The sequence below is a fragment of the Falco rusticolus genome, chromosome 7 (assembly GCF_015220075.1).
Source record: "Falco rusticolus isolate bFalRus1 chromosome 7, bFalRus1.pri, whole genome shotgun sequence".
Lineage (NCBI taxonomy): Eukaryota > Metazoa > Chordata > Aves > Falconiformes > Falconidae > Falco > Falco rusticolus.
Window position 1 is genome coordinate 27,042,951 of NC_051193.1, and position 23,484 is coordinate 27,066,434.

General features: G+C 41.9%; 1 protein-coding gene across 1 annotated transcript; it reads right to left on the bottom strand.

The window, feature by feature from the left end:
• Positions 1–86: 86 nt before the first annotated feature.
• Positions 87–21,917, bottom strand: POLE2 (DNA polymerase epsilon 2, accessory subunit). Its single transcript, XM_037393578.1, has 19 exons — positions 21,796–21,917; positions 19,209–19,309; positions 16,827–16,902; positions 15,311–15,388; positions 13,991–14,084; positions 11,827–11,901; positions 10,536–10,619; positions 9,921–9,977; positions 9,469–9,517; positions 8,390–8,462; positions 7,632–7,804; positions 5,477–5,566; positions 5,219–5,273; positions 3,961–4,020; positions 3,786–3,863; positions 3,257–3,365; positions 1,287–1,463; positions 1,085–1,152; positions 87–256 (listed from the first exon to the last, which is right to left on the bottom strand). The coding sequence occupies exons 1-19, from the start codon at positions 21,861–21,863 to the stop codon at positions 238–240; spliced, it is 1,584 nt and encodes a 527-aa protein (XP_037249475.1). The 5' UTR covers positions 21,864–21,917; the 3' UTR covers positions 87–237.
• Between the last annotated feature and the right edge of the window lie 1,567 nt (positions 21,918–23,484).

Consider the following 23,484-nt stretch of genomic DNA (forward strand, 5'->3'; position numbering starts at 1 on the left):
CCCAGTTGCCTTCTTTTATTATGCTTTGCCAATTAATGTTCACTGTGACTCTATACTATATCTAAACTAAGACCAGTATCTTTTCCTGTAGAAGTTTATTTCTGTACAAAATACACCATTTTTGGCTTTGACATTTATTATAAACAGTCTGCAATAACATAAAAATTTATCCATCTAAAATGTACGCTACAGTTGGCTTCACAAAGGCTCACTCCCATTTTGCAGGCTTGCAGAAATTCAGAGACCCTGAAGCTTGCTGAAAATATCAAAGGAAAACAGTATTTAGTGGGATTTTTTTAGAAGGTGATTTACAATACTATCCTATTTCTTGATCTGTGAAAGACTTGGTAATGCTTTCAACTATTTAAAGACTTAAAGCATCTCATGGTATGAGATTTTCTATGTTCAAGTAAAAGTTACATGGGTCGATCTATTATTATCAGTTCCCTTGGGAAGGTGGGGGGTGTTACACACTCCGATTTGAAAAAACACAGCTTCTGCAACAAGGCACGAAACTGAATCAGTCAAGGTAAGTTTATACTTTTCCCATTGGGTTATACTGTCATTATTTCAAAAAGGCAAATAATCATCACAGTTGTAAGCCCTTTGATATGTTCTAACATTTTTTGGTGTTGCAGCTGGCCCTTTTTCCACTCATTTGAAGACCACAGTTGGAATTAATAGGTACAGGTTTAAATTATGTGAAATCAAAGCACCCAAATGGCTTCTGGGCTGGATGATGATCATAAAATGAACCAAGAATTAACCTATGTAACAAGCATCATTTCTGGAAATGAATCTGTTTCTCAGTTGGGTCCCAATTACTGAAAATCACGTAGTAGTCTATCTTTCCTTTGGGATCATGCTTCTCATCATTGTTATTTGACTGTAATTTCTAAATTTAATATTTTAGTTCTAGGCATTTGGATTTCTTACACTGCTGAAGTATGAAGCTTAAGTCTATGTTCAACTGCTAGAACATTCACTCTATTTATGTAATTGATTTTCTGTGTTCCTCCTGATAATTGGGAAGTCAGCAAATAAGAACATATATCCTTTTAAATGAGAAAGTGAATGTATTTACCTGTCTTCAACTGCCTTGTTGGAGGGGTAGAATACCTTAAACGAAAATCCACTTCTTGGAAATGAACCCTGTAAAAAAAAATCCATATACCACACTTGCGTAAGTAAAACACTGTACAAATAGTAACAGACATACTTGAATGTGACTGCACACCCCCCCCCCCCCCCCCTTCTTATTTTGGTAAAGCATAAGGCAATCTTACAGGATTTATGCAAAGACAGTCAGCGTTGGTGACAGTGAATGGGTCATATTTATCTGCAATGACGAGCATATCTGGCACAGGATACACCCTCAGGGTGTAGTCATAGGCCCAGTACACTGGGCTAACGTACAGTGGAAGTGGCGTCAGATGTCCTTGTGACAATATAGTCTTTACAAACTGCAACATAAACATACATAGTTAGTTTGGACCATTTTCTACAAGTCAAATTCATTCCTGCAGATGCTAATGCCCTGTTAATAAAGAAGCTTTGAACCTGGAAATGGTTTTTTGTGTATCTCTCTCCCTCTGATTATTAACAATTTCTAGAGTAAAGCTGCAACTCCCCTACAACAGGCAGCTGTTGTTTTGTTTGTTGTGTTGTGGGGTTTTTTTAATACACAAAGTCCTTTCTAAAGCATATCAACCAGTATTTAAGGATGTCAAAACTATTTCATCGATCAGACTCTCCAACACAGAGAATCTGCTTACCTGTTCCTCCAATCCAGGAAGTTCCAACGCTGCCACAACTTTAATTTTATGGGTGTTTTTTTTTCTTCAAGGCTTTCCTCGCAGTACTAGTTAACCACAAGACCCACACTTAAACAGAGTCTTTCCCTGAACTGAGGAAATCATTTGGTCCAAATGATTTCAATTCCTTTGGCTGTTCTGGGAGCTGCCCTGCTCCACACACCAGCTGCCCTGTAAAATCCCCTTTTTCATCTGGCAAATTCCAACCAAGTTATTTTGGTTCCTGAGACTCTCTCCTCAAGCCCCTTGAAAGCTTTTATTCTTTCTAATTGATTATGTAGCTGCCGTTAGGCTCTGTTTTCCCCAAAGGGCCAAAATCACTACAGCAACTTGGTGGAAGGGTCTGCTATTGAAAGAAAATTATGTACCAAGCATAGGCTCGGTTATTCCACTAATAGGGTACAAGGCCTAAAGATACTAATAATTGAATCTAATGTTACAAAATTTCCCTCTCTCATTCATCTTTTTACACTGATGGCTGCATTAAAAAAACCCCTAATGACAGGCAGAAAAGGCAGAGGAAAACTGAAGTATGCAAAAGCAATTCAATACTATTATCTGCAGAAGTGTTACAATATATAATTCTACATTCTTCAAGATTCCTTTCTTTCCAAGCATGAGAAAGCCCTGTATGAGTACAGGGAAGTGACAGCTTGCAGCATACACATATGTGTATGCAAACATGCACGCTAAAAACACATTGTCCACAATGGGTTCGCTGTGTTCACAAAGAAACTGAGCACTGTTGTGATGGAGCAAAACAAGAAAGAGCTAAAACAAGTTTCTGAGTCAAGCAAACAAACAAAACCCTATAAAATAAACAGAAACAGACTCCATCCATCACTGCAATAAGCCAGTATTGCCTGGTTCATTCTCATTCAGTTATATCAGTAAGTCACATCAACTCCTGCTGTGCATTCATTAACTAGAATCATAACTCAAGAGTGCTGTGGCAATGTATCAAAAAGCAGGATTAAGACTTCAAGTGGGAAGGCAGAAGAAGCAGGTGACCTTTCAGAAAAGTGACGTGCTGCTTTACTGCAAATGTCACTGGATAATTGATCCAATTTTTTTTTTTAAAAAAAAAGGTAATTTATATTAAACTTTGCCCTTAGGAATCAATGTTTCTTGGTAGGACATTCATTGGTGGTGTACATACACTAACAGTCAGCTGCTATGAAGTTCTGCGTTCAAGGGCACCTGCAGTGGGACAGTCAGAATGACTCAATGCCATCTATCAGTATCGGGGTTTCAGTCCTTTTACTGTCAAGAAGGAAAGAAAGGTAATAATACTATGTGTATAGATCCTTCTTACCATCCCTCTTGGTTACTTTTGCAATGTGTCATGAGAATGCGGATCAGAGCATCCTAGCAGATGCAGACTTGCTGATCAAAAAAGAAGTCAAGATCTCAGCAAGAAGTGCAGAACACAACTCACTCACGTGGTTAGGAATGTCCATGTTGCTGCTAGGGAAGCGGACACAGTTTCTGCACATTTTGTTTACCAAATCTTCACGAAAGATAATGATTTCTTGGGTGCAATATTGAATCCTAAGTGGAAAACATTAATGAAATCAAATACATTAAGATGAAACTAAAAGATAGGAAGCTGCGTTATAAAGCTGATCTCCTTCTAATAGAGCAAAATGAAAAAGCACACTTGAATTAAAACACTTTCCCATCTTCCCTTCATTCCCTCCAGATTCAGAAAAAACGTAATCCTTTTGAACAGGATTTTTACACTTGCTATCAAACTTCTAGCATTACTTCCCTTCATCACTAATTTATTTATGTCTTAATGTATTTAAAACTACTTACAACTAATGCAAGTGAAGAACTCCATTAATTTGAGAAATTTGGGACAAATTTTTCCAAAATTTTAGTTTTTGAAAATTACATCTGCACATAAATTAGACGTTCAGTAAAAAAAAAAACAACACCATGAAAACTAGCAGTAAGTTACACTGTTACCGGCAAGGATTTGTGGTGAAAACTGAAAATGGCACCAGCTGTCTGAATTCCTCAGTAATATTTTTAGGCAGGGGAGGTCTAAAATAAATAGCAACAGATTTATCAATGAATATTCTTACTTTCTTTAACAATTTAACTCAAAATTACAAAATTTGAGGAAGTGAAGCAAACTGACCTTGGTAAAATAGAACCAGGACCAGGGTCTTCAGGGCCAGGGACAAACACAAATCGACTACTGTAAAAAGTTCAACGTACCACGTTTATGCAAAATGATCCTAGAAGTATCTAAACATTGGTTATATATTGCCATTACTCCACAGATGCATGCAAATAACCTATTTCAGGGCAGAGATGACAGCTCTTCCTGGCCTTAAGAACCACGGAAATCACAGCTAAGGCATAAGGTACCTATCCACTGCTCACTGAAGCAGAAGAAATCTTAAGAACTGTTCATCGTGCAAGGGGGACTGACTGTGGGAAGGGGGAGAGACCAGGTTTGCAGCCTGGCTCAGACTCAGTGTAATGGGCACCACAGTCCCATACAGGGACCCCAGATAATCCAGCAGCAGCACACCATGAGAACCCCACCGGGACACAGGACAGAGGATCAGTACAGGAGATATCCTTGCTTATATCCCACACATCTCAAGAGCTGCAGGCTGTGGCCATTCCAGCTTTTGGGGCCCATTCTAGGAACCAGAGCTACTTAGGTGCTACTGTTACAAATTCAAAGATAGAAAGGAAAAGCCTGGCTACCTCCCTGGCTTACTTGCCTTTGTATATTCCAGTGTCTGTAGAAGGGATTTAGTTCTCCAGGCCCAAAATGGGGCTCCCACAGAGCAGGGACACAAGAAGGGATAAATAAAAGATTCCTTTCCAGGTTTGCATTGCTTTGGTTAGTTCTCAAACTAGTGGCCGTGGAGAACCATGTATGCCAGAATGCAAAAGATAGCAATGAGGTGCCTCCATGTAGGCAGCTGTCAGCGTTTCAGATGACATTTTCCGGGGCTGGTACAGAAAGCCTGTAGGTGCTCATAGCAGCATTAAGACTTCATCAGTTTATAAAGCAGCACTGCTGAGGCAGAACCCTGCTGATTTCAAGGGAATTCCAGGGGAAAACGACTCACCCAAATAGCACTTTTGGGGAATCATGGGCTATGTTTAATCCATGTGGAAAATGTTCCAGGCAGAGGCAGTTTCACTTTTGATTACTGAACAGCAGCTTCCATGCCCAAGCTATTTTAGATAAAATCAAAACCTTACACTGCTCCCAAAACAAACTTAAGAGTCCTGTCACAAGACTAGCTTGCCATCTGATCATAGCTGGCTCACAGTAATGAGAAAACATGGTATCTGCTAGTTTCTTCAATTAAGTAAAGCAAAGGTTTCACAAAAGAAACAAATTTCCCTTTTTGTAGCAATTCGCTGGGTACCTTTTATGAATACTGGGATATTCACATATAATATCTGCAAGAGCCTTCAAAGAACCTAGAGTAAGAAGAAAAGAAATCTATGATACAACAGCTGGTTAGACAATAAATACACATTATATGAATCACCCCTATATGTCAGTACATTAGAAAATGTGTCACTTAGAAACTGAGGGTTTCTTTTCTGCTCTCCTAATTTGTTTTGCCATCATTATTTTAATTTAATGTACATGTCTGAGTGTATAACAGAGTCTTCCCTACCTTTTAGTGACTGGATTTGATTTTTTCCATATGGTGCAGATGAAAAATTTCCACAAAAGAAAAAGCAGGTTGGAGGTGCAGAGGAATAACCTGGAAAATAGAGTATCTGTGAGTATACCCATTCGCTTCAGTATCTTTCCACATTCAGCCTCCATTCCATTCCATGAAAGGCAGAAACTGAAGCAGCACTTCAAGCTCTGCTGCTATTAATACACCTGAACTATTTTCTTGATACAGGCTTTTGTTTGCTTAAAAAGAATGATGGCAATGTACAAGTGTCACTTCAAGGGAGCCCTCTGTTATTTACAGGCCCAGTTCCAACAACATTGTTTGTGTGTATCCAGCTAACTACTGACCCAGGTCATATAATTAAACAAAGTATAATTAAAATAGATAATACAATTTTAAAATGGATTATTTCCTTAAAAGACAAAAATAGTGGGTAGGTAGCAACGGATTACTATTAAACCCCATGCATCATTCCAATTCAAGGTCTCTACCAACATCTAAGTCGCCATTTGGCACTACAAAGCAACAGTAACTGGAATTGTCTGAGCATTTCAAGAACCTGACGAATCCTCACAATATCACTAAATACCCAGAAACACATGCTTTATAGCAAAGAGTGGAAAAAGAAACCCAATTCTCATCCCTAAAATAAAAATAAAAACATCTACTCAGGCATTCATCTCACGTTCCAGGTTACTCTCAATTTTCCCAACGTGCAGTACCAGACATGGATTTACTTCACTATTTTTCTAGTTGGTAAATAGGGCAGAATTATTTATACCAGAGAAATGGCTCATCAATGTTTTTTTCCTTGCTATTCCACTCAGCCATCATTTTTAGTTTATAATTATGAAGCTTATTACTTGCCCATTAAAAAAAAAAAGTCTCAAAATAGTAAATGCTATGTAGGCATCTTTGCCAGTTGAGTTCAGTATATCAACCTCACTGACCAAAGCCCCTTTATTTCTTCAGCATATGCATCTTGGGTCAAGTTCAGTCTGCTTCAAGGATCTTGCCAACTTTGATCAAGATAGCAAACTGGTTTTGTAACTTCTGGATGAGTGTCATAATTTGTGTCCAATTTTCTTTAGGTGAGTAACAGCTCCCACCCGTAATTTTATGTTGCTTATTTTTAAAGCAGCCACCCTCTCACACTTCCATTCTACCTAAGACAGACAGGACAAGCTGTTCCAAAACTGCTCTGGAATACAAAGAAGCAATTCACAGATCTCACACATGCTTGCTATCCAAATGTTGTCAACATTACTAATGTAATGAAGTGTGGAAGAAACAGTTCATATTTTAAGAGTAACTGACATTTTTTCATTGGTAGAACCAGAAAGTATTCAAGGGATTGCTGATCTCTGATCAAGTAAGGAGCTTTCTTTAAAACAAGCCTAGAAGAACTTTCACAAGCAAGGGAAGTGTTCTTGTCACAGCACATAAAACGGCTACTGTCCAAAAAACTATTAGTACTAAGTGATTCATGAAAAGGAAGTCTCAGCTTGCAAAAGTATAATACAATACAATTTTTAAAACTGTTAGAGAAAGATCCAAAACAAATGCAACAGCAACCATGAAATGCAAATAGCTGACACTAAAATTAGAGTGAGACTGCACTGGCTTTGGGCTTGGGTTCAGTGGGATCCTACAAAAAATAATACAGTTGGGCTTTTTCTAGCGTTCTCAAAATGGAAGTTCATCAAAAATGCACAATACAGTAATAACAGGACTCTTGAAAATTGTTGCCTTTTTTGTTTACAAGTATACTTTTGAAGAAAGGTACACAAACCACTGTCTTGCTGTCAGCTCTACACTGTCAAGTTTCCCCTGCCTGACAGGGATGCCCACTCAAACGATCACACGATGGAAGAATTCACAAAGCTAAACCAGCATAGAACCGATTCTCCAACAAAGACAATTAGTTTCCTGCTGAGGTGTTCCCTGAATTAGCTCACCATGGGGTCAAACTTCCCAGCCAATGCCAAGGAGGGGACGCAGCCACAGCTGAGGACCAAGGACCAGCTAGGCATCAGACTGCCTTGCTGCACTTGTCAGCTCCACCCATCAAAACTGCTAAGGGCTAAGGAAAACGGTAAAAAAAATCTCTAAAACATGGCTCAAAGTCAAAGCAGTTCTCACCTACCTGAAAACATTGTGTGAAGCTTTTCCAGTACTTCTGCTTGGTCCAGCCACACATCAGAAAGAAATACAAACATGGCGTCTTCGTTTTCATCCTCCAGCTGCTTTAGTTTGGCAGAAGCCTTTACTGAAGCTGAAGAAGGCCCTCCAAAGAAGTTCACATTCCCATAGAAGGCCCTACATCAGTAAAATATTCAGGTTAGTTCTGTTTTCTTCCCAGATTGTTAGTAGTTTTGATTATGACTCACTTAATCCATTTTAATTATTATCATTATGATAGGTAGCTCAGATGGTATCAAGAATCATTTAGTACCTCACAAAGAAATCAAGGAAGAGAAACGGCAGTCACCTAGACATAAGGCTGGAGCACTGCCTTGCTGTAACTCAGCAGATCATCTCAGCGTAATATTTATCCTGGGTTCTTTCCCACATCCATTCTTTAAGCAAGTAGGAATTTCTTATTCCCATGTAATAGTTACCTGGTTTTGCAATTGAGAAGGGCTTAGATCCCAATTATCATTAATATGCAGAACCCAATGGCCTTTGGAAGGGTTTTTCTGCTAGCACTACAGGCTTTAGCACTGATCCAAGTGGACCAGCAAGTCCCAAAATTGCTTCCTTAGAATTGCATTTATTTTGGAGCATTTGGGGATGGGGAAGGATAGCATACTTTAATGTCACAGAAATTATAAAATAATAATGCGCTTACTTAGAAACCCATAACAAAATATGGAGTGAGGCTGCCAAAAGTCAGTTTTATACCTAGTGGTAGCAGAAGGCTCTGTAGGCGGAAATCCAAAAGCGTTCACATGAAAAACTTCATCTTCATACCAGCCTAAGAAATTTTTGAACAACAAAATAACCTTTCTTTTTTTGAACAACATCATGTCCTAGACATTAGTCAGACAGTTGGCAGCTGCGCTACATAGCTAGACCCAGCCTCCATCAATCCCTCTCTTGTGATTGCACCAGTCCCTGTGCTGTTCAGTGGTGAACCAGACCAGGGAACTATCTGGCTGGAAAACAGGCTGAGCAAGAAACCAACTATTTTTTACCCCAGATGCTTATTTGAATGGATTCGCTGCACAGCCACATGAACAACCATCTCAACCCAACTGAGTAAGAATGTAGGGGAACCAGAAGCATTTTCGCTGGCCCTGTCCTGGAAGAGTCTCTGTCCAACTGCACCCTTTCTCAAGAACTCTCCCACCCATTAGAGGCCCAGAAGTAATAGGGAACTACTTGTCCCCACTATCATTCGTGCTCCTAACTTCTATTTACTTTATAAAATTGAAGCATAAAATACATTATTAGAAAATAGACTGGGATTATGTATATTGCACAGAATAATATCCTACAAACAGAAATGTCCATTATTTTGCTAAAGCAAGGCTCCAAAACTGCAAGCCCTTACATCATCTTAATGAGAAGACTCATTAAAGTCTCTGAAGGACTAAAGCTTTTCCAACAGAAAGCAGGATTTTCAGATTGTTAAATCATACTGTTCAGTTATTCTAGTACGTCTTCCTAATCTAGTCATATGTCCTCCAAGCATGCTGGAGCCAGGCTAACTAAGGCAAATCTTCAAAGCTGCTGCAGATGCTCACATCCCACCGGCATCGCTGAAAACCACAAATTTTGCAGAGCTCTCTTCTCTGTCTCCAGAGCCCACAAGGTAACAGGAAAAGCTTTTGGCCAAAAATCTCAGTCACCAACTGCTTATGGTCAAGCCTTGTCAACATGAGACTTGTCTGTTCAGCCACATCTGGCAGACATGTAACTACAGCAACAGCCATTAACAGAGTAACTTATTACAAGCTAAGAAAAATAGTCTGCTTTACCTTCTGCCAAAACAAAGCATGATTCAGTATATAAACCACTGTGGAACTGGTGCAGAAAGGTTAAGAAATGTATTTTTCTTAGATCAGGAATCTTAAACTAGCTTTTTAGCCGAAGTTTGCTTTCCAGCTGGTGTAATACATTTGGACACTATTGAAAGTTCACTGCCTTAAGAGCCAGACAGTTACCTGGTAACTGAGCAGGTAAGTTCATAAACAGCCTGCAAACAGGAACACACTCTGCTTCCACTGGGAGGAATACTAACCTTTTCCTAACAGTCTCTGTGCAAGGGCACTGAGCTGCAGCAACCAAGTAATTTGAAAAGAAGGAAAAAGACAGAGCTGCAATTCGCGATACATTATTTTTTAACAGTCAGTACTGATTTATTATTCAATTTAAAATTTTCCAGGTCTATAGGAAATTCTTCAACTCTTACATCACAGGAAAAGGATATTGCTTTACTAAGGTCTAGCTGGACGACTCCTGTAGGGTCTTCGAGGAAAAATTTCCCCTAAAAAACAGTATTAATTAATAAAGCAAAATACATCCAAACACATAAATGCTTCAATCAGAATCATCGATCAGTCAGAAATAATGTAGTTGTCTTTAACATCATGATCTTAGAACACACTGGCAGAACTGGAAACGATGCTGCTTATAGCAAGTGTATCTTAGCACCTCCCCTTTGAGCTGCTGCAGTCTGGATTGCTGGTGCACCCCTCCCCTACAGTCACAGTCCAATGCAATGGCAAGTCCAAACACAGTCACTGTGAGCTCCAGTGTTTCAAGAAAGGGCACACCTGAAAAACGTAACTGGTTCTGGTTGCTGACTCAAAGCATTACAAAATTCTGCGGTGAGAAGACATTTTCCCTCACACACCAGAACCACCTGCTTGTGGAAAAGTCTCTTCTTAGGAAATGGATCTTGCACCACTGATGTTGATAGGAGTTCTGCCCCTGACATATATGATGAATAAAGTGGTGAGATATTTAAGTCTTCTCATTTTCTAATATATTACAATGTTGAATGACTGGTGACCTAGATACTCTACAATGAAAAGCAACCTACCTCCTTAAGCTGAGTTATCATCCCAAGCACAATCACTTCTCCCACTTTAGCTGTATTGCCCAATAGAGTTTCTATTGTTTTAAGCTGGAACCAAAGGTGAAGAATCAAATAAGAATTAAATCAAACTCTCCATGTATCTATTCTTAAGCAAGCAAGACAACGCACCACATAGCACTCATTTTTACATAAATACACTAAAGAGCTATGAGAAAATACAGGCTCATTAGAAAAATCAGGGACATATTTTTGAATGTCAAATGTAGCACAGTTTAGGAAAAGATTTCCAATAACTGATGCTAGCATAAAGAACTGCTTAGCAAGTAAATATTTATTGTGATTATTTTCCTTAAAACTGAATTAAAGCTGAAAAGAACAAGTGGCAATTTCTGCTCTTGCCTAAGAATGTCAGTTGCAGTTATTGGATCCTCAGCAGGAGGATCCAACCCGAGCCACAGGGCCAGCCTGCACCCATGCAGGAACAGTGGTGACTTTTATCGAGGAACCTTGGATGACAGAGAACACTCTAGAGTGATGCAGGTGACATTGCACAGCATGCTGTCTGCAGTTTCTGGACAAACTTATTTTTATCAAACTGCAGTTAGGAGAGACAATCATCCTACAACACCAACATAAGCAATGCATTTGCCAGTGCTGACAGGGAGGATAGGAAGCAGTCAAGGGAGAAAGATGTCTATAAAGCCTAGATGGAGATAAAGGCTCCACTCAGCTAAGGTCAGTTGCTTTTTTCTACATGATGGCATGCTCTGAAAAGGGACAAGCAGGGAAGCTGAGCAAAGCAAAAGCTGTTATTTGGTACCCAGTGACACACACACCCTTTCTCATCTTTTTTCCAGAATACGCAGTAACTGTATAATATAGTAGAGAGGGTTTAATATGAGAAAGCTGAGATGGGAACAGAACAGACTAAAGTTATGACCTTATTCAACTATAGGTTTGTGAATTTAGTGCTTATGAAAGAAAGAAGCAGGGAAAATATTCCCAAGCAGAGGGAAGCAAAGTGTACTAAGCTGAACAGCTAATGTTCTTCCACCGCAGGAAGCCATGCTTCTCTTGCACTTCATAGCTGCTTTTCAGTGGTTTGGTCATCATGCTGATCTGAGACAAATAACTGCATTTTTGACAAACAGGCTAAAAATGATCAAAAATAACTTGTTTGCATTGATTACTCATACTGGAGGCAAAACTAAGATGTCAGTGGAGAACTATTACTGCATTAAAATGTAACATAAGCACCATTTCCTTTGCAAGAAAAAATCTTTTTTTTTTTTACCTGGAATTTGCTCCTACTGTCATCAGGATGAGCAACGATCACTGAAGGAGTAAACAACTCATGTCTATGAGTCCTCTGCAGAAACCAAAATTGAAGTAATTCAGTTTAAAAATAAATGAGCACTTTCGAAAAGCCAGTTCATTACAACCGCTATCCAAAATACTTTTTAAAGTTCTCTTACCCTATTTCATCCAGAAACATTTAATTTGTTGAGCATAATCAGTTCTTTTGACAAGAATTTGCTTCTAAGAAACAGATGATCAGTAATACCGGACAAAAAACCTAAGCCCAAAAAATTAACATCAAAGCGCCTGTAATGCTTCCAAAAGAAGTTATTTCTGACTACCTGGAAAGAAGGGGTGAGAGGCCAAGGGAAGATAAACTGTATTAAATGGTAACTATGTGGAAAAGAGCAGATTTCTCTTCAGGGCAGGGCCTATTAAAAGTAAACACTTTTTTTTTTTTTTTTAACAGGACCAAGTACACTAACAGATTGTCCTGGTTTTGGCTGGGATAGAGTTAATTTTCTTTTCAGTAGCTGGTACAATGCTGTGTTTTGGATTTAATATGAGAATAATACTGATAACACACTGATATTTTTAGTTGTTGCTAAGTAATAGTTAGCCTAAGTCAGGGACTTTTCAGTTCCTTAGGCCTTGCCAGTGAGAAGGCTGCAGGGGCACAAGAAATTGGGAGGGGACAAAGCCAGGACAGCTGACCCCAACTGGCCAAAGGGATATTCCATACCACAGAACATCATGCTGAGGACATAAATGGGGGGAGTTGGCTGGGGTGGGCCAGTTGCTGCTTGGGGACAGGCAGGGCATCAGTAGTGGGTGGTGAGCAACTGTGTGCTGCATCATTTGGGGTTTTTTACCTTTTGGATTTTATTCCTCTCTGTCCTTCTCATCACAATTGTTGTTGTTGTTACTATTATTGTATTTTATTTTAATTATTAAACTGTTCTTATCTCAACCCACCAGTTTTACCTTTTTCCTGATTCTCCTCCCCTTCCCACTGGGAGGAGGAGTAGTGAGTGAGTGGCTGTGTGGTATTTATTTGCCAGCTGTGGTAAAACAACGAAAACAGCTGTGTAAAAAAACCCAGCCAAACTGCAGAGAGCTTGATGAAAATGCATTGTAGAAATTTTCACTTCTTTCACCGTTTTTCATGCGGTCTGAAAGCCACCCCTTGGAACAAACCCACCGCTACCAGCCCATGTAATACACACAGTAATTCCTACCACCAGCCCTCACCCACGTATTGACCTGAACCTTCACTTTTCTGGAGGTCAGAAAGGAGTACATACCATAAGCAAACACAAAACTTGCACAACAGAGAGTCTATGTGAAACCAGCAGGCAAAGAGGTGCAATAACACAATACAGTGGAGGACAAGAAGGCTTCAGGATATACACCCTATGGACACCTCCAGCTGCTGTTCACAGAAACCAACTGGTTTGCACGAGCATGCAATTCCAGCAGGTTTCACTAATCCTGATTTGTATGAACTAAAGCTTCTTCAGTTAATGGCTAACTTGTCTTCCAGGGCAGAGGTTCCCAAATTGCAGTACAGATACTCCTAGTGCCAGTAAATTCCCTGGCAGACAAGAGTTGTTGCTGCCCTGGAGTAGCTGACGCTGTGCATGCAACTACCACACGGTCCAAAGGACAAGCAGTTCGTGCAGGCAGCTGAGTATGTCCGTGCTGCCCACGGGGCAGCGCAGACAAAAAGCTGTGCTCACTGCCTGTGGCCAGGCGCTTCGCTCACACTTCGGGCCAGGGTTGCACACAGGCAGTAAGGTCTGCTAAGCACCTGCCAGCACCAAGCAGGATCTGTGCTGTGGATAGCCTGCTGCAGTTAGTGCAGACACCTGAAAACCGACTACCAAGTCATCCGTTAGCAACCTGCTCCCCATCCCCTCAAGGGCCATCGCTGGGCTGCCCGACAGAGACAGGGCAGAGCACAGCACTGAGCAGACAAGTGACAGTCCCAGCTCATGAGGTGAGTGGAAGAAAAGGAAGAACAGGGTTGTGACCCTGTTCTGAGGGATAATCAGACAGAAAATGCCGAGAGACTGACAAAGTCCTGTTGTACATGTAGGAATGTAAAAAACAGCGTTCTGTTTGTGTATTTTGTTAAACAAAGCAAAATTTCTTCTGACCTGTTGCAAGATGGAGTAGCGTTCTCGAAACAACTCCGCTTTATCTCTGGCAGTTCCAAATAAATTTGGTACAGGAAAGTTGGTCATTGACAGACTGCAAGAAGTTTAACATAATCAAGATTAAAAAAGGTATGTTCCACACACAAAAATGACTTACTGATCTAAAAGTTGTAGGAGGCTGCTGTAACACTACTGCATAATTTATTTACTCAATGACAAAGATTTCTGCTACGGATCCTGCGTTTCTGCATTTTGAAGGCTACATCCATTTAATTTCCCTCTACCTCACAGGCCTTGAGATTTATCTTTCCACCTGAATGGGACCCTGCAGAAATAATTTTTTTAAGAAGCAGTTATGTCTTTAAGTGGCCATGAGCAAGAGTATTTTCTTCCTCTTGGTTAGCAGATTGCATTCAAGCAGCTCTCTGCTTCCAATAGCCCGGAAAGCCAGAAAGTGGCACTGGAATAAAACTCCTACTGCAAACTTGCTTTTGCTGGACTGACAGAATCATGAACCAAGGCTAGAATATGATCACATATAACATGAAGGTCGCTGCAACCCCTCACAATGAACACCACTATCCATTCCTCAGCTAACACCACTTTAAGATTTTTAAAAGCACAGCCTCTTTTTGGCTTAGCAGTCTGGGCTACTTGCTATTAAAGGTGAATTCTTTACCTAGCAAAATATTTACAACCAATTCCTCCAATTACTTCTTCCTTTCTCCAACCTCCAGAATCACCAGTTGCTCCTAATTTTTTCTTTTTTAGTTTCTGTAGCTCTCCTTAGAAGTCCTCCAGGGCTTCAGGGAGTTGCAAGCTACAGTCAAAGAAGTAAATACATGCAACAGACAGGCTAGTTTTGTTTTTTTTTAATTAAACAGCCAACTGTGGAAAAAAAACCAACCCAAACTACATTTTGTGATGGATATCCTTAGCCTTACTGTCTCTTTTATTCATTAGATGGCATAAACATGGTTGGACATTTTACTATCTAATAAACACCCTAAAGTTTCAGAGCCAGTAACATCATAGGCAGCACAGAATACACTGCCACAGGAGATACAGGTCCCCATTTCAGTTGCATCCTACTGGACTAGGAAAAAATTCAATGCCACATTTATTTATAAGCCAGCATTTATCATGCAGTCTGACTGGCTCTTTAGAGACTAAGAAAAAAATTATCTCACTTTCTCACTCAGCCTTGAGATGAGCAGACCCAAGAGGGAAAGATTACAAAGCAGACTTTTAATCATACAGAAACAGAGGCTTTTTTCTTAAAACAAGATATGGTTGAAATTTAAAATATGCAAGACTTACGGTAGAAACTTCTTTCCTTCTGAATTATAAATATAACGTGGAATATCAAAGGCTCCAATAATGTTGAAAACATTTTCTCTGAAATAAGAATACATTTACAACATTATCTGAACTGCATGAAACAAACAGCAACAAAGCATGCCAAATAAAATTATATTCATTTTGTTCACTATCACCCTGCATTATCACCATTTTTCCTGCGTCACTCACTTTACCTATTGGATACTCCTGCATCTTCCAATTCAAAAAAAGAAAGTCTTCAGAAATTCATTTAGAAATGAGAGCAGGATACATCTCCTCTTAACCATCCTCCGCTATCTTTTTTGACAACAGAACAGCCTTGGCACGGTTAACGTAAGTTTAAACAACAGACATGCACAACTCTTCAGACCATTAATTGAGTTGATACATCCCATTATATTTACAGGCTCAGCTCCCTCCTCCGATGCCTCTCATTCCCCTCTTACTGTAAGCGGATCAAATTCATCAGAGTAGATAAAATTATCCCATGAACCTTCACGAAAGCTTACAGGCACAGGAGAACCATCACTGCCTATCAGACACTGATGTCTGAGGCTTCAGAGTGCATTTCGTACAACACTTTGCCTTCAAGCTTTCTGCAGCGTAATTCAAGAGAGTTGTACAGGCTGGCCCTGCGATCTGTAGAGCTTTTCCCTTCAGGACTCTGTACTGAGGATCTCTGCATAGAGATTTCTCTTCTTTTCTGGAGCTAAAATTATATTAAGTATATGAAGTGACACAAAGAAATGTCACACTCAAACCATCCACATCATAAAAGTTCCAATGACAAGAAGAAAACTAAAAAGCAAATTTGCTTCATATTGAGAAACTGTGGGGTCACAGTGTCTAATTGGCATACCTAGCAAACCATTTATTTTCATGCTTTGCATTAATATTCAATATACAACGTAAACACTAAAGAAACACATTCATCACAATCACAAATAAAGTTCTCAGAAACTCAAGTAATTGCTCTCCACTTTGTTATCAGAGAGTGAAAATCAATCATGGTTTTAAAAAAACCTGCCCTGCTATACAAAAAACAGAAACAAGCACCACGGAGGAAAATTTTTCCAAGTGCATTCAGAAAAGAAGTATCTTATGAAAGGCACAAAAATAACCTTAGATAATTCTGATCTAGAGAATAGGAAATAAAGACAGGAACAGAAGTGACAAGTTCTCCCTGGATTGTAACTACTGGTTTACTTTGTTGGTTAATATTCAACCTGTATCACACGTAACACATAACCAGAGCATTTTAATTCCAGAATGTCAGCATTATATTTAGAATCCCCTAGAGGCCTATCCATGAGAACAAATTTTCTAAGAAGGAACATTACTAACCTTCAAAGACAGTACCAGGAAGACAAAAGCACAAAGCAATTACTGCATGTGTAGCACTAGAGAAAATGCCTGACATTTATTTCCTAAGAAGAAATAAGGGAATGAATACCAACTCCCGTAAACATCAAATAAAAAAATAATGTCACCGTACATAGTTTCATCTGATGCCTGGCTACATTCTTGGACAGCTGCTTCCACTGTGGATTGTTCAATCATATTAGATGACACTGAAAAGAAAATTTCAAAGGATTAAAACTGCACGCTATGGAAAGTAGTAAGAAAGAGAGTTAGGAGGTCTTAAATATTTTACAAAAAATGGTTTGGTCTTCTCAGAGGAATATATTGCACAAATAAGCATATTTTCGGTAAGCTAATGACACATGCTGTTTTCTCTTTACAAATTGATCACTTAATATTCTTACCAGAAGGATACATCTCTGGTGAAAAAATAATCCACACGCATACCGTGCCCACCATTAATTCACTAAACATGGAGAACAACACAATTATAGTTGATGCAAAGCTGCCAAATATACTACAAATGTGTTAGATCTGAGCCTTCACATTCTGGAGGATAATTTTGTTTCAGAACATTATCACACAGACTGTTGTCATAAATAAGTATTCCAACAGTTTAACACAATTTTGAAGATAAGCACATTGTTGTCTTCATGGGTTTAAACTGATAATTAAAATTTTAAAATATTTCTAGACACTAGTGTTTTGCTGAATTTGAATGGAAAACCATTGATGCAGATTCACAAAAGGACTTGGCCAGCATTGCCAAGCCTAACTGCTGGGCTTCTGGAACAGAAATCAATACATGAAAACCTGCCCTTGAGCTCCCTGTTCAGGGTATGGGACTTAAAATCACAATTCCTGTAAGACAGTGATGAATAGCAGAGCAAAAGGAGTACTAAGGGAGCTAGCAGGAATCACATGAGAGACCAGCATTCTGAATTGCACCTCTACCTCTAACTTCAAACAATTCATGGATATTAACTGGACAATATTGGAATTTGTAGCACAAAATTACACCCTGGACAAAGACCAGTGTTGGCGAATGCACTGACTGCATGCACTACATTGGCCCTAGAGTTTCTTGTACCAATTCATGTTTGTTCAAAAATGTGGATGCATTAATTTGTATCAGCAGACTTTATGCTAGACCAGGACCAGTTCTTCAAACTGCTTTTACTCCCTGTTTGATCAGCTATGATCTGTTATCCCATAACCAGTGAAAGGATATAAAGTCATAGATTCTGTAATCCACGCTGCAGTAAAACTATAGAACAAGCATATACCCACTCTTGATTTCATCAGGTTTAAATGAAAGGCTGGGAAGGTTTCCTGAACTCACCTAAGGCTAGTACTTATTGTAGAACACATTTATATGAATTTGAATTCAGCCAAGAACTGGAAGTGAGCCCAAGTTTCCTAGTTCTCATGAGCTCTGATCAGTAAACACACATATATGTCAAGCATCAGGTGCTACGTCTGCAAGACACATTCTTCAACTAAAGGTTCTACAACTCCTATATTTTGTGCTGTCAGTGCCAGGTACATCTTGAGCTACTACCCCATGCCTTTCATGACACTTAGGAGCAAGGACACTGGAACTGTGTACCTCAGGACATACTGTCCCAGCTAAGCAGGAGGCAGTCCCCAGACAAAATACTCCTGGCCAAGACAATGGACTTTCAGGCATGCTCAGAACCAAGTGGGTCATGAGAACTCTACCAACAAAAGCTCAGCTCTTTGAGTGTCTCACGTTTTTATGGGATTTTCCAGGAGTTTTCTGGATTGCACTTTTGGATTTAATAATTTATAGAATTCTACGTACTTTCACATGCCAAGCTGGACAGCTTCTCCAGTGCTACAGTGCCCCAACCGTTACCAGCATCTTCTGCCCAATGTTACTATCCTGAGATAACATCAGCATCTGCCTTGCTGCTTCAGAGCATATCCAGGTGATGGTTAAACTCCATCCACAGTTGGTTCACATTAATAAGCTGGACCACTATACTGGTGTACTTCCATCTCCCGGCTCCACCTGGCTGCAAAGGCAGTGATCTCTGAACAAAGGAATCTATCTGCTTCCTTCCTGCAATCACAGCTAGGCTCCTCAGATTATAGCTGTCAACAACCCTAACCCTTTTCTGGACCTGGACTATGAATAAAAAGTGAATTACTTTCTCATTATTTCTTTGGTTTATTTTAATATTTCAAATTATAGTTTCAGATGCAAAGATGTCCATAGAAACTCAGCTAGGTGCTTTTAGTAACTAGCACTGAAAAAACTCACTACTCTTGGAAAAGTCAGGAGGTTGCCAACTTTTAAAATGGCATACCTTTTGCAGATATTAAGAAATTCAGTATTCAACTAAATGTCAACAAACACATTTATCTTGATCAACCCCATAGACTAGAATGATACCTTAGTGCATATGTTGCCAATAGCTCTGTTGTCTAAATAACATCGTAAGTGCAAGATAAACTCAGCAAGCTTAAGAAAAATAAATTGTTTACTTACAAGGCTGTTTTTCAACGGCATCAATGACATTTTCAATTACATTGTCGAGTTCCACTTCACTGATGGACTCAAAGGCTTCGGCAAGATACTTTAGAGCATCCCTAATTCCAATGAAGATAGTCAGCTCAAAAAGCAATTAATTTTCAATGGTTTACATAAACTATGCCAATTTTGGCAGATGTGCACATAATCACTAAATGGGTTGTGATTAAAAAAGTAGAAATAATTAGTACTGCATAATACTGCACTGGTTTAAGTCAAAGAAAAAATATCATCAGGATTGAAAACACTGGGGATAAGAAGCAGACACAGAGAACCTCATCTTCATACAATCATAGAAAGACTAATGTCAGAAGGGACCCCTAAGGTGGCCTGGTCCAGCTTTCTGCTCTAACAGCACGGGCTGGTCACATTGCTCACAGCGCTGTTCAGTGAAATTCTGAACGTCTCCAAGGATGGAGTTCCCACAGTTTCTCTTGGTCCTGTCCCGGTGCTCAACTACTCTCCTTGGGAACAATTTTTTCATAGGATTGTAGAGAAGCCCACGTGGACGGGACCTCTGAAGACCATCTGGTCCAACTTTCTACTGAAAGGAAGGCCTTACATTATGCTATCCAGGGCCCCCAACAAGACAGGTCTTGGAAAACTTCCAGCGAGGGAGTCTCCACCACTTCTCTAGTCAACTACTCCGAAGTTTAATTGTTCTTACAGCGAAGATTTTATTTTAAGCTTGTGCCCAATGCCTTTTGCCCTGTCATTGTGCAAAACAGAGAATAAAGTACCTCCATCTTTCTATAACCACCTTGTAGGAAGACAGATTAGATCCTCCTGAGCCCTCCCTTCTGGAGGTTCAATAAACCCAAATCCTTCACATTTTTTCCATGTCCAGTTCTCCAGCCTTCTAATCACAGAATCATAGAATGATTTGGGTTGGAAGGAAGCTTTAAAGGCTGTCTAGTCCAACACCCTGCAGTGAGCAGGGACACCTTCAACTCCACCAGGTGGCTCAGAGCCCTGTCCAACCTGGCCTTGAATGTTTCCAGGGATGGGGCATCCATCACCTCTCTGGGCAACCTGTGCCAGTGTCTCATTGCTCTCACTGTAAAAAATTCTCCTTTATACCTAGTCTGAATCAACTCTCTTTTAGTTTAAATCCATTGCCCCTTGTGCTACCGCAACAGGCCCTGCTAAAAAGTCTGTCCCATCTTTCCTACACGCCCCCTTTCACGTACTAGAAAGCTGCTGTAAGGTCTCCCCAAAGCCTTCTCCAGGCTGAGCAATCCCAACTCTCTCAGCCTTTCCTCAATGAGATGTTCCAGCCCTCCAATCATTTTTGTGGCCCTCCTCTGGACACACTCCAACAGGTCCATGTCTTTCCTGCACTGATGACCCCAGAGCTGGATTATATCTTGGTGGCCTTCTGCTACACCCTCTCCATTTCTTTAATGTCTCTCCTGAAGCAAGGTGACTAGACCTGGACAAGTGGGATTTCTTCTGTTGCAGTCTGTGCTTCCTGCCTCTCACCCCTTCTCTGTGTGCCGGCTCCTTCTCGCCAAGTTGGATCATCTTTACCCTCTTTTCCACAGACTGAGCAAACCCAGCTCCTCCCACTTCCCTTACACACCGCAAGCTCAAGCCCATGGCCACCTTAACAGCCCCCTGTAGGACCCACTCCAGGTTACCAGTATCTCTGAGATTGGAATTATTTTCATTCTAAATAACACAAGAATCAGAAATTAGCTTCTTGCCTCATCCTTAGGCTACAGTCTCACAGTTAAAGATAACAATTTTCTTATCAACATCACCTGTTGGCCAATCAAACCTGGCATTTTGGTTAACAGCCTGACCTTCAAAATGTCTCAGTTCATTTAACTGTGGCAGTCGGGAGCACTGAACTTGGGCTCCTCACTAATGAAATTGTCAGGACATTGTCCAAAATAATCACATCCCATCCACGTCGGAAACAAAATGGAACTAATATTAACACAGGATCTTGAAAGGGAAAATACGAGCAACAGAGCCCCAGGCACCCTTATAAATCATGACACCTTCCACTGCAAGTAGAAATCACTTTTATTTGACCTCGCAATCTCTAACTAATACACACTATTATGTACCTTAGGACATACCCTTTTTTTCCTCCAGTACAGAACTGGCAAGTGTAACTCAGGAAAGAGATCCCAAAGTTGTCAGAGCTAGCTGCGGACAAAAAAGCCCAACAAAACCCCCAGCACCACGGCGGGGGGGCCCACGGGGAGAGCAGGGGCAGCTTCTGGTGCTACCTAACCCCGCGGCGGGCACGTCCTGGGTGAGGATGGATGGAAGTGGCCCACAGGACAGGGCTTCGGAGGAGACTCCAACGGCCGCTGGGCAGCGCAGGGGAAAGGAGGGGAAGGAGGGAAAGGCATCGCCACCTCCCCGAGGAGGCGACGGGGGGTGCGGACCTGTCCCTGACCACATCCCACGACTCTAGGCCCTGCGGCGCGCCCCGAAAGCAGAAGGCGGCCTTGAGGGAGGCATGAAGGACCACCGCCACCCCCCGCCCGGGCGGCGCGCATCCCCCCGCCCCAATCCCGGCGCTACTCACGCCCGCAGCAGCAGCCCGCGCAGCCGGAACGCGGAGCCCAGGCGCCGCCGCAGCCGCTCCGGCTCCATGACGGCCGCTTGGCGCCAAACGGCACCGCGCCGCCGCCGCCCGGCCCGGCCCGGCCCTGCCCTGCCCCGCCCCGCGGCGGGCGGAGGCTTCGCCGCGGCCCCGCCACCGCCCGCGGGGCTCGGCCTGCAGGAGCTGGGGCACCCGGCCCGGCGGGCGGCCCCCTCCCCCGGCGCAGGGCGGGCGGTCGCGGTGCCTCGTGTTTTCCGACGTCCTGGAACTTCTCCCCGGGAACGGCACCGCTCCGTGCCGAGCTGCCCAGCAGCCTGAAGGCACCGTTGTTCTGTAGTGAAATGTCACAACAAAGCAAGGGAACAGTAAGGACGCCAAACACAAATTGCTGCGGCTGACACGAGTTGCCCAACAACATCTCCCACCTTATTAGTTTGTTGCTTCACAGGCAACGTAGCTTGCAATACCGCTGACCCCTCGTCACTGCTTGTAGGCCCTGGTACAGGTTGTGCTGCATCGCCAGTAATCTGCAGTCTCTCCGGCTTCAGTTTTACCTGCCATAACACATCCATCAAACACGGCTGGCTGTGAATAGATCCTGCTTGCACTCCTGTGGCCCAGCTTTGTTCTCACCCGTTGACGCCTTTAGTCCGTTAGCATGGGATGTTTCTCTCCCATACTTCATTTCTCCTCACTGGTTGATCAGTCTCTCCCAGGGTTCACCAGCTGTGGATCGGGGCTGTTAGCAGCCTGCTGTAGTTCTGCACTTGGTTGGTTGGCTGTATAATATCTGTCATAACTCTGCCTTGCCTTTAACTACCACTTTGTAGGGCTCTTTCCTAGTGGAAGGGTGCCCTGGGACCCTGGTCCTTTCTCTTACGCTCTTACACACAGACAGTAACTGTCCTGCCTGGCTGCCAAGTTTCCTAGCACAGCTCTTTGGTCGCCTGAGAGTTTGGTATATGGTAAACTCTTAGTTCTTCAGTTCATCACTACTCATGTGCCTGCACTGCCAGAGATCCCTCCCAGCTGGTTCTGTCTTGGCCAACAAGTACATGATGGTCTCCAAGGCTGTTTTTATGCATAACTGGGGGAACTGCTGTTGTACATGATTTTTCCTTTGGCCCTGAAGCAGCTGAAGTCTGTTGCAACATACTGAGTCCTGGTATAAAGCATGACCAAGAATCACAGAATGGTCGGGGTTGGAAGGGACTGGAGTCCAACCCCCTGCTCAAGCAGGGTCTCCCAGAGCGGGCTGCAGAGCCACGTCCAGGCGGGTGTGGATGTCTCCAGAGCAGGAGACCCCACCGCCTCTCTGGGCAGCCCGTCCCAGCGCTCCGGCACCCTCACGGTAAAGACGTTTCTCCTCACGTTCAGGTGGAACTCCCCGTGTTGCAGCGTGTGCCCGTTGCCCCTTGTCCTGTCGCTGGGCACCGCTGAAAAGAGCCTGGCCCTGTCCTCTTGACACTCACCCTTAAGATATTTGTAAACATTGATAAGATCCCTCTCAGCCTTCTCCAGGCTGAACAGGCCCAGTGCTCTGTCTGTCCTCACAGGGAAGATGCCCCAGTCCCCTCATCATCTGTGCAGCCCTCCGCTGGCCCCTCTCCAGCAGTTCCCTGTCTCCCTGGAACCAGGGAGCCCAGCACTGGGCACAGCACTGCAGATGTG

Excerpts from the sequence above, each read along its gene's own strand:
- POLE2 (XM_037393578.1), bottom strand. The coding sequence starts at position 21,863 with ATGGAGCCGGAGCGGCTGCGGCGGCGCCTGGGCTCCGCGTTCCGGCTG. Across the intron at positions 16,903-19,208 it reads TGCCGTTGAAAAACAGCCTT|TGTCATCTAATATGATTGAA; the intron begins GTAAGTAAACAA and ends TTTTCTTTTCAG. Across the intron at positions 1,464-3,256 it reads ACATGGACATTCCTAACCAC|TTTGTAAAGACTATATTGTC; the intron begins GTGAGTGAGTTG and ends TTTATGTTGCAG.